At 42.6% G+C, this 11,571-nt stretch overlaps 1 protein-coding gene across 6 annotated transcripts; it reads left to right on the forward strand.

The window, feature by feature from the left end:
- The first annotated feature begins 7,118 nt into the window (after nt 1-7,118).
- On the forward strand, nt 7,119-11,473 carry LOC123066361 (uncharacterized). Of its 6 annotated transcripts, none has more exons than XM_044489459.1 (7): nt 7,119-7,513; nt 8,512-8,629; nt 8,782-8,969; nt 9,338-9,422; nt 9,520-9,578; nt 10,200-10,396; nt 11,002-11,473. In XM_044489459.1, exons 1-4 carry the CDS (start codon nt 7,319-7,321, stop codon nt 9,362-9,364), a joined length of 528 nt encoding a protein of 175 aa, XP_044345394.1. In that variant the 5' UTR covers nt 7,119-7,318; the 3' UTR covers nt 9,365-9,422; nt 9,520-9,578; nt 10,200-10,396; nt 11,002-11,473. The 6 variants fall into 6 exon arrangements, with proteins under 6 accessions (XP_044345394.1, XP_044345393.1, XP_044345391.1 ...); XM_044489458.1 differs by having other exon boundaries at nt 9,520-9,569; XM_044489456.1 differs by lacking the exon at nt 9,338-9,422 and having other exon boundaries at nt 10,950-11,473.
- The last annotated feature ends 98 nt before the right edge of the window (nt 11,474-11,571 follow it).

An 11,571-nucleotide genomic window follows, 5' to 3' on the forward strand; every position in this document is an offset into this window, starting at 1 on the left:
AAGTTGACGGTTGGGATATAGCGGACACGGGAAAGAACCCCGGCCAACGTGCCACAAAGCCTCGGTATCGTCTCTTGTGGCGGTCCGGTTGATCGGCTCAAAAAGAATCTTTGCATACAAAGGTGCTCCGCTAGATGTTTGTATGACGACAGTTCATCTCTTTCTTCATCGTTGCCTCAGCGGCAGCAGAGGACAATGGTGGATGACATTTTAGCATGGTACAAGATTCTAAAGTAGTAAAATTCTAGTTTTACTACTTGCAGAGTCTTTAGTGTAATATTGCAAGGCATCTATGTTTATCTCTTATGGTGACCACATATGTACTCTTTATAATCTGCTTGTCTAAGAAAATATATGTGGTTATTTCCACACAAAAAAAATGCTTGGATCCATATGAAGTAGCAACGGCTGAGATACTAGTTACACACACAACCAGTTAGACAATGCCTTATTCGAATATCTCCCATGTAGACAAAGAGATAGCAGGACAGTCTTGTTTGAAATGCCTACATCTTTTGTTTGCCGCCACATCTGTACTTCTAAAGGAGGAGTTCGTAGTCTCGTCCCACCTCCCACCAACCCATTGACAAACCGTATATTACTCCTGCAAGTGTCTTACAGGGCTTTTTTAGCACGAGTGTTCTACATGCGACTTTTCGCTCATCCGCAGCCAACTCTAGCCGGCCCATTTAACGCATGCACTAATTCAATCAAATCGAAACTTTTCCAAAACAATGTCATGCATTAACTCTTTTAAATTAAATCACTAATTAAGTACGTTGTCGTTTTGTAACATCTCAAAATTCTAAATTTTGGAATGTTATATTAAATAAATAGTTTTGATTGTTTTTCTTGATTGTTGTGTGAATGATTGTGTGAAATTCAGTGCACATTTGGAACTTTTTGAAAGTTGAATGCGAGGGGATAAAAGGACTTTTCCAAGCTTTCACTTTGCATTTTGATCTCCAACAATTCAAATTCATTTCAAATACAAAACCCTAGAGTGAAGATAATATGACTTTTTCCCTTTATAGAAATGAAAAAGGGATTTGAAAATGATTTGAATTTCATTTGAAATATTTTCAAACCAGAGACTTTATGCCACTCAAAGAGTTTCATGAGGGAAAAGAATATGACTCCTTTAAATGTTGGAAAAAGAGTGGGAAATAGGAGGCCACTCCCGAAATGGCATTATGGCCACTTTTGGAAATACTCCATGAAGGTTTAAAAACCCTTCAAATTTAGATTTCAAATTAAATCAAGAAAGAAGGTAATAGGACTCCTTCAATTACCGAAAATAAACATGAAAATGTATATTGGAACCAATCCAAAATGGTTTGGAAAAAATATTTGAACCCAATTTGAATAGCCATTTTGGATTTAATTGAATTTTTGCTTTATTTGACTTTTATTCAAATTATTTTTCTCAAAAAATAAAATATATGGGAAATAGGGTAAAATGATTCCCTTCAACATTAAAGTGAAGAAAAATACATTGGAAATCATTTTGATATTTTAAAATAATTTTGTTTGAATTTTAAAAGCAATAGTAGCACTGTTTGCATTATTTGAATTTTTTGTGAATTTTATTTGGATTTGAAAAATAGTTCATGTTTTAGGATTTAGTTTTGTGACCATTTCTGTATATTATGTGTCTATATAATATTCTTATTTTATTTTGTTTCTTTTCTTTTCTTGTATGTGCTTTATTTTGTTTTTTAAGAAAAAATTGGCCAAGGGCCTTCTGTCTGCGCAGCCAAGCTCTTTCCCCACAGCCCAGCTGGTCCAGCCGCTCTCGCCCGCACCCGAAAACCATTCGCCTCGACCACCCGTCCCACCTCTCTCTCTCCCGCGGTCACTGATGATGGGACCCACACTCGTGTGCCACAAAGATGTTATCTGTAATCATTCTTCCGGCTACAAATTCACTTTGAGTCGCACTATCCACATCGCCACGCGCCCTTTACTGCTTTCTCCTTGCTCCCTCTACCGCTTTCTCGCCTCGCCGTATATGTGCCACCACCGCACCACCATGCCGCCGCCCCACCAGAGAGCTTCGGGCTACCGCAGCATACGCATGCGCCCGTCCAGCACCTACTCCATCGAGATTCGGTCCGGCAACGTGCGCCTCGACCTCGACACCTTCGACACTGCCCACGAGGGCGACTGCGTGTGCGACGCTACGGCGTGGCACCTCCGGCGCTCCCGTTGGGGCATGAACTTCCCGGACGTGGCGACGCGGGAGCGGGCAAAGGAGTTGGCACCTCCCCCGCTGCTTATCACCGACGAGGATCATCGCGAGAACCGGAGGCGGGAGCGCCGTCTCAGCATGGTCGAGATGAACGAGGAAACCATGGTGTTGTGGCGCCAATGCTTCCCGCAAGACGTCATCAACGAGCAACAGTTCTTCGCTAAGAGGAGGGCGGAGAGGGAGGAGAGGAGGGCGGAGCGAGCCACGTACGCTAAATTCAACATCGCGCTAGGAGATGCGTCGTCCTGGGGATGACGTTCGGTTCCTTGACGCCTACATTCAGACGTCGGAGGAAGACATCACCGAGGCGAAGTCCGAGTCAGAGGATGACGAGTAGTAGTAGTTTCTCGTTTTATCTATCATAGGAGGAGGCTACGAACTATCTATGCACTATCTATGTATCCTAGGAGGAGGCTTTGAACTATCTATACTACCTATCATTTATATCTATGTACTATCGGAGCCAAATGTGTATTGAATCATAGTATAAAAAAGAAGAAATATAGCGCGTCTGCTGGAGAGACTCGCGCGCTGAACTTTGCAGCGACCGCTGGAGCAAGCGCTCCGCGCCGCACAAAAACTCGCGAACAGTGCACTGCAAACACTTTTTTAGCGTGCCTCGCATTGCGCGGCTGTTGGAGATGCTCTACGTACATAGGTAAAACTAATCATTGTCGGAGTTTTCGACTAGCTCCGTGCCCGATGATGTGTAGACGGGCTCGCGCGGAAGCTGTTGCGCCTGCGGAGACTCCGACACCTCCTCCAACCCTGCCTCTGTGTCAAGTTCGGTGTACACTGCCTCCATCGCCGCCTGTTATTGCTGGATGAAATGCCGGTTGGCCTCGACATAGGCCTCGTCCTGAATTGAATCGAGGATGGCCTTCTTCTCCACCATCTCATCGCTTGGGGGCCAAATACTCCGCCTCCGCGTTTGATACGTCCATTTTGCATCATGCTTTTATATCGATATTTATTGCAATATGGGCTGTTACCAATATTTTAAATAGCGCGCTACAAAATATAGCGAGGCCCTTCTCTAAATGCTACACAAGTTATAGCGTGTTAATAGCGTGCTATATTTCAAAATAGCGTTTGCAAAAAAATCAAATATATCTAAAAATAAAGTATTTAAGCAACTAAATTTTTCATAGGAGCAAGCAATATATGCATCTGATAAAAGGAGTGAGAAAGCTAGTGGAAGAATATGATAAAAGGAGTGAGAAATCTAGTGGTCGTGGGTTGGTTTGACCTGCTGGGCCTGCTGGGTTGTGCTTATTTCAGTTCTGCATGGTCTGCACGTTATAACGTTACAATGTTACAATGTTATAGCGTGTGTAGCGCGCTAATTACGCAATTAGCGCCGTAGCGTCTGATTTTGCCAAAACGTAACGTCTCCCTTCCAAATATGCTATAACCGCGTTATAACGGCGAAATAGCGTGCTATTTAAAATATTGGCTGTTACTACACATTATATCACAATACTTATGCCTTTTCTCTCTTATTTAACAAGGTTTACATGAAGAGGGGGAATGCCGACAGCTGGAATTCTGGGCTGGAAAAGGATCAAATATTAGAGACCTATTCTGCACAACTCCAAAAGTCCTAAAACTCCAAGAAAGTCAGTTTTGGATTATATTAACAATATTGGACGAAGAAAGCACCAGAGGGGGGCCACCCACTATCCACGAGGGTGGGGGACGCGCCCTACCCCCTGGGCGCGCCCCATGCCTCGTGGGCCACCTGGAAGCCCCCCGATGCCCATCTTCTGGTATATGGTGTCTTTTGCCCTGAAAAAATCATAAGGAAACTTTCGGGATGCAGCACCGCCGTCTCGAGGCGGAACCTGGGCGGAACCAATCTAGGGCTCCGGCGAAGCTGTTCTGCCGGGGAAACATCCCTCCGGGAGGGGGAAATCGTCGCCATCGTCATCACCATCAATCCTCCTCTTCGACTACATCGGATGAAGTTGACAGTTGGGATATAGCGGACACGGCAAAGAACCCCGGCCGACGTGCCACAAAGCCTTGATATCGTCGCTTGTGGCGGTCCGGTTGATCGGCTCGAAAAGAATCTTTGCATACAAAGGTGCTCCGCTAGATGTTTGTATGACGACAGTTCCTCTCTTTCTTCAGTGTTGCCTCGGCGACGGCAAAGGATGATGGTGGATGACATTTTAGCGTGGTACAAGATTCTACAGTAGTAAAATTCTAGTTTTACTACTTGCAGAGTCTCTAGTGTAATATGGCAAGACATCTATGTTTATCTCTTGTGGTGACCACATATGTACTCTTTATAATCTGCTTGTCTAAGAAAATATATGTGGTTGTTTCCACACACAAAAAAGGCTTGGATCCATATGAAGTAGCAACGGCTGAGATACTAGTTACACGCACAACCAGTTAGACAACGCCTTATTCGAATATCTCCCATGTAGATAAAGAGATAGCGGGACAATCTTGTTTGAGATGCCTACATCTTTTGTTTGCCGCCACATCTGTACTTCTAAAGGAGGAGTTGGTACTCTCGTCTCACCTCCCACCAATCCCTCGACAAACCGTATATTACTCCTGTGCGTGTCTTAAAGGGCTTTTTTTATTTAGCACGAGGGTCTTACAGGTGACTTTTCGCTCATCCGCAACCAACTTTAGCCGGCCCATAACGCATGCATTAATTCAAGCAAATCGACACTTTCCTAAAACAATGTCATGCATTAACTCGTTCAAATCAAATCACTACTTAAGTACATTGTCGTTTTGTAACATCCCAAAATTCTAAATTTTGGAATGTTATAGTAAATAAATAGTTTTGATCGTTTTGCTTCATTATTGTGTGAAATTCAGTGTAAATTTGGAACTTTTTGGAAGTTGAATGCGAGGGAATAAAAGGACTTCTCCAAGCTTTCACTTTGTATTCAAATTCATTACAAATACAAACCCCTAGAGTGAAGATAATATGACTTCTTCCCTTTTTAGAAATGAAAAAGGGAATTGAAAATGATTTTAATTTCATTTGAGATATTTTCAAACCAGAGACTTTATGCCACTCAAGGATTTTCATGAGGGAAGATAATATGACTCCTCAAATGTTGGAAATAGAGTGGGAAGTAGGAGGTCACTTTCAAAATGGCATTATGGCCACTTTTGGAAATACTCCATGAAGGTTTAAAAACCCTTCCAATTTATATTTCAAATTAAATCAAGAGAGAAGTTAATACGACTCCTTCAATTACCGAAAATAAACATGAAAATTTATATTGGAACCAATCCAAAATGGTTTAAAAAATATTTGAACCCAATTTGAATAGCCATTTTGGATTTAATTGAATTTTGCATTATTTGACTTTTATTCAAATTATTTTTCTCAAAAAAAATAAAATATATGGAAAATAGGGTAAAATGATTCCCTTCAACGGAAAAGTGGAGAAAAATAAATTGGAAATCATTTTGATATTTTAAAATAATTTTATTTGAATTTTAAAAGCAATAGTGGCATTGTTGGCATTATTTGAATTTTTGTGAAAAAAAATTTGAATTTGAAAAATAGTTCATGTTTTAGGATTTATTTTTTTGACCATTTCTGTATATTATGTGTCTATATCATATTCTTATTTTATTTTATTTCTTTTCTTTTCTTTTATGTGCTTTATTTTGTTTTTTTTTAAATTAGCCGAAGGCCTTCTGCCTGCGCAGCCCAGCTCTTTCCCCACAGCCCAGCTGGTCCAACCGGTCTCGCCCACGCCCGAAAACCCTTCGCCTCGACCGCCCGTCCCACCTCTCTCTCTCTCTCTCTCTCGCGCGCGGTCACTGACGCTGGGACCCACACTCGTACGCCACTAAGATGTTATCTGTAATCATTCTTCCGGCTACAAATGCACTCTGAGTCGCACTAATAATATCTGGAAGGATTGTCTCCAAACGGGCCGCGATCATATTTGAAATAACCTTGTACACCACATTGCACAAACTAATTGGTTAAAATTGTGTTACATTTTTTGGAGAATTAACCTTTGGGATCATCACAGTTGCAGTATCATTCCACCCACCAGGTATGGTACAAGTATTCACCATCAGGATGAATGGCAGGTTAATACTCCAACTCGCTCCTCCCCTTGTGTTTGTTTTAGACCAGTTTGCATTATGCTTTACCTCTCTAAGGTCGAACTCTGTACTGGTTATTTCCGTTAAGAAATTAACGAAAAGGGATGTGAGCCCGGTTGAAAAAAAAAAGGTGTAAACATTAATTAAAATTCTAGCCAAACATATTAGGAGGCATGTTCAGTTCTGCTCCTTCAACACGTCAGCACCGCAATATGTCAGCTGAAGTAATCACTCTGAAGTTAATCACCAACCAAACCACCCAGCTGCTAACCCGATCTACAAGAACTATAGGATGGTCCAACGCAATTGAAGGAACCAAAACTAGCGGAGTGGGTCGAAATCTGTCGGGGAGGGAGCAGCAACGCATGTCGCGAACGAGCTTACACGCACGCGCCGCGGTTGTGCAGCCATTCATGTCGGTCTATGAGTTCAGAGACTCAGTCACCCGCTGTTGTGCACTGCAGACAAGAAGGTTCGGACAGACGTTGCATCGTCCATCTGCCTCATCAAATTGACAGAGCCTGCACTTTTTTGCTGCTTGGCTTGTTGGAGACAGAGCAATCATTGCACAGGATATACTCTCTTCGTTTCGATTTACTGGTCGTGGTTTTATTTTAAACTAAAACCACGACGAGTAAATCGGAACGGAGGGAGTATATTTCTACTCCTAATGGACTACTTGATGAATAGTCTTCGCGGTTTAATTTCGTCGGTTTTTTCGTCATCCTCCCACCTCCGTTAACTCGCAACCCTCAAAACCACCCAAACCACTCCTTTCCCTCTCCTCGCGCAAGCATCCCCTCCTCGTACCCTCGCACGCGCTAGGGTTCCTGCGCCGCCGCCACACGGGAGCTTGTCGACCAGCCCAGCGTCCTCCGGATCGCCGCCGTCACCGCCCCGGATCGCCACCTTCGCCGTCGGAATCGCTGCCAACGTCTCGTCGCCCCGGATCGCCGCCGTCGCTGGGCCATGGCGGTGGAGGTCGACGGCACCCGGAAGCACGGGGCAGTGGCCTTCCTGGACGACCCCTTCGAGGTGCTGCAGGCGAAGCGGGGCCGGTGCTCACCGTCCGCCACCGCGGCCTCGGTCGCCGACCTCGGCATCAACATGGAGTTCGACCCCGTCGAGGCGGTCCAGTCCGTCTTCCCCGGCGCCGATCCGCAGGTACCCCCGCCGCCGCTCCGTGCCTCTTTCTTTCGCTTCTTGTTCTTTCGGTTGATTGGTAGATCGTGCGCAGACGTGTATTAGAGCCCGCCGATTCAGCTCATCACAAGAACCAATCGAACTTGGTTCAAGGTTTTGGTTACCGAATGAGGCAATTTTACCGAGGGGGACGGGTAAATGTGGTTACCACGGTTACCGACAAATATCGAGAAATACCGAGAATATTTCGAGCGAATTTTATAGTTGAATTTTGAATTCAAATAAGTGAATGAACGAATATTCGAACCAGAGACCTCTCAAAACAGGAACTAGGTTGCTACGAACATGCCAGAACCAACTCTAATGGCATTAATTATATCCTATCGTACTTTACTGTAAATCGAGTGTTTAAATTCAAAAATTTTAAAAAACTGGTATTTTTTGCTCGGTATGGCGATTTACCGAGGGGCACGGAAATACGCGGTAACCATGGGAAATCTTGAAATTTCGACTGGTAACCAAAACCTTGACTTGGTTACACCGCAAGAAAGATTGTGCCTTGATCTTGAAACAAATTTTCTGTTGTCGATTCATATACCCTTTCTTGAATTAGAATAGACTAAGAGTTCAGAGATTGATGGAATTGGAAATCAAAAGTTCAGAAGAATCATCCACCACGATTTCTCTCTTGCGTGTGCCAAGCGCTTCGTGTATAAACCGTTACAGGGAAGCAGGGTAGGAATCACCCATGAGGATTATTCCTCTGCTGATCAATTATCGTACACGCCTTCGACCCGACATGATGGCTAAATTTAGGATTCAGAAGTAAACTGCCTGAACTAAATAACTGAAAACAAATAGCTTGCACATCTGTTCTATCCTTGTGCACAGAAGTTCTGCCATGGTTTTCTGAAATCCTGGTATAGCTTTGGTTTATGCCACAACAGTGGACTTGAGAACCCCGATTTGTACCGTCTTGCTCTGTACATGTCTAATGGGTAATTTTGGGGAATTTCTAGCTTCTGCGGGGCTATCTCGAAGCGTCCGGAAATGTCTTGGATGCTGCCATCAGAAGCTTCAGGGATTATTTGGCATCGGATTCAGCAACGACCAATGCTGGTGCCTCCTCATCTGGAGGTATGGCTGACATGACTGAAAAATAACCCTGACTGCTTCTTTCTCTTGTTGCCTGATAGTTATAGTAATGTCTAGAGATGTATATTTTTTATAAACAGCACCATTCGTACAATTTGCATCTTGTCTAACTCTTGAACGATTGTTAATCGCAGTGGCATCTGATGTGCACGTGATGAATACTCCAGCCAACAGGACTGAATGGGCGAAGCTAATTGTCAAGAAGATGTCGTCCGCTTCAGATCCGAATGACGCCAGGAATCGAGTCTTCAGGATACTTGAAATGTTCGACAAATGTGCCGCAAACTGCAGTACTCCTGATGAGGCGCATAAAATGCGTGAGGTAACTAATGCATCCGCAGTTGCTTCATCCCTCCGTTCAACAACATTACATATCATAATCGTCTGAGTTCAGACATTGACAGTGCCATAGTCAGAAAATCACAACATGAGGCACAAAGCTAATGATATCAACTTTGTGCCGCCATAAAGTATGTGTTATTAGATTAATCGTTGATTAGTGCTTGAGCCTAGAAAATCAAAATACACTTTATATTTCTGGAAAGGGGGTAGTTGATACTGCCAAATGGCCGGTTACTTCTGAGATGTGTTTCTGGAAATTTTGATGTGCTCACCTGTCCAGGCGCCGCAACCCCATAGAATGAAGCTTGATGCATGTGCAGAATCATTAATTACCTTATATTTGTGCAGATGATTATAGCAACTATTTTGGGCTGACCTCTTGCTGTTCTAGCAAAAAAAAAATAGTATTTTGTTTTTCTCTACGAAAGATCAGGTAATCTGATATCGAGCTCCTTATTTTAAAGTAATTGAATTTTGGGTTTGTAATGATTGTTCATGACTAATAGAAAATATATATTGTAAAATTCCAGGACCGAATGGATTTTTGGTCTATATTGCAAATATGTATAATGGATTATTGGTGAGCTCGGTATTGGTGGTCTACTTCCTTTCATCCCTGTATTTCTGAGAAAACCAAACTAATATGCATCCATGTATCTTTTTTAATTGAAGTTCTTTCATATGGGTTACGTAAAAAGCAAATGTTGCTTCTTTTTATTCAGATGCTTTGAGAACCAAGTCTACCTGGTTCTCTTCCTTTCATCCATGTATTTTAATGTGCAGTGTACAGTGTGTAGAATGAGCAAACTTGTGAATCTAGAGCACAAACTCATGATTGATCAAGGGAGTGGCACTGCCGGCTGGGTTAGAGTATAATCAACTGTACTTGGAGTTTTTTTTGTGATACGTGTAGCTTTCAGCTTGCGAGCCTTTCAAATATGCAAGTGTCCGATGCCATAGGCTACTATGGAAGTTGTGAATGCTATGTAGTTTCCGGTACTACTTGCATTCAGAAATGAACTATTTCAGGCTGACCATCTAAGTTCTACATTCCGTATGTATAGTGATATCAAATTTATTTGTTCTAGGGACATTTCTGAACATGCGTATGGAATAAGATCATGAACACGTATATGGATTATGAATTTAGTATTTTTTTGAGAAGTGAATTTACTTTTATCTATTGATAAAAAAATATTTTTGTTGTCAGATGAAGGGCACGATGGATGGTGCCGGCGGGAAGGTGAGCAGCGGTGGAGATAAGCGAGGAAAGGAGTAGTGTGAGGCGGTTGGCGGTGTTGAAGAGGATGAGAGGGCCGCACACTCGGTGCCATGCTACTGGAGGACCCGCTGCTGGAGGCAGTCCTAGGGATTTTTGGATCAATGACAGTAATGTTGGCGACCCAGGTATCTTCTTCCATCTCTGGATCCTGAATCTATAGCTCTCTAATCTGCAAATACACGCAGTAGCAACGGGTACAATTGCATGGTTGTGACTGCCGACCAGTACACGAGTGGGGCTGCCGTTCTCCGATCGGTAATCAGCTGCTCCAGTGCCACCGCATATATACCCCGATGAGTATCCTTGATATCTTCCCTCCACATTGCATCTAATGACACACTTCCACATTGCATCTGATGACACACTTCCAACTGGAATATATCAATTACATACCACGGTCATAAGTGTCACACTTCCAACTTAGGACATGTCATCTAATCTGTTCCCCTTCGGTACATTAGAGGTTATAGGTCATTTGTTGAACGGTTATAATGACCTTTTCTTTGGGTAAGTCTATGCTAAAATATATGCAGATTTCCTCTCAAAACTATCTATCAGTCATATTGTTAAGGGAGGATCCAATCTAATACTTTGAATTTAAGCTATCACATTTATCATATAGTATTTAATATTGGTAGAAGGTTAAATTATTGACATGACTTTAATTGAAATTTTTAGGTGAAATTTGAAACTTCCCTTGAGAGATGCTAAAGTACTATCTATTTGACAGGCTTGGTGTACATTGACCTTACCGCCTGAATGTTATGAATTATATTCGTGGTGGATGATATGAATGTCGGGGAGGTGATGGAGAAGTATGACGTGGAACTTGTGAAGGCTGAGGGCATGGAGAAGAAGGAGAGGATCTAAGTGGGAGGCTGACATTGGCGAAGGAGAAGGCTAGATGAGTGTTGGCATTGGCAGACAACGGGTCATTGCAGATGGCATTCACTGAATTATTCCATGAATTGAAGCTCCCAAAATGATCAAATAAATAAGATAGCAATGAGACATAGAATGTCGTGTTATTAATTATCTTTGTCCTCAAAAAGGATGTCGTGATAGTAGTCGTGCTTTGCATATAAGTTGCTTCAACAACTATATTCTTGAAATGATGTGCCATAGGTAGGTGAAAAAACTAAGAAATACAAGCATTCCTCTGTGTGTGTGAGAGAGTGCTCTACACGCTGCCTTCATGGATTAAACCGGTGCTCTAATTAAATGATAAATTGAGTGTACTTTTTTTTTCTTTGACCGTTATCTACACTACTATTAAACAAGAGAACATGACGGATGAAAA

Source organism: Triticum aestivum, chromosome 3B, assembly GCF_018294505.1.
Source record: "Triticum aestivum cultivar Chinese Spring chromosome 3B, IWGSC CS RefSeq v2.1, whole genome shotgun sequence".
Lineage (NCBI taxonomy): Eukaryota > Viridiplantae > Streptophyta > Magnoliopsida > Poales > Poaceae > Triticum > Triticum aestivum.

Excerpts from the sequence above, each read along its gene's own strand:
- LOC123066361 (XM_044489456.1), top strand. The coding sequence starts at position 7,319 with ATGGCGGTGGAGGTCGACGGCACCCGGAAGCACGGGGCAGTGGCCTTC. Across the intron at positions 8,630-8,781 it reads TGGTGCCTCCTCATCTGGAG|TGGCATCTGATGTGCACGTG; the intron begins GTATGGCTGACA and ends TGTTAATCGCAG. Across the intron at positions 8,970-9,519 it reads AGGCGCATAAAATGCGTGAG|GACCGAATGGATTTTTGGTC; the intron begins GTAACTAATGCA and ends GTAAAATTCCAG.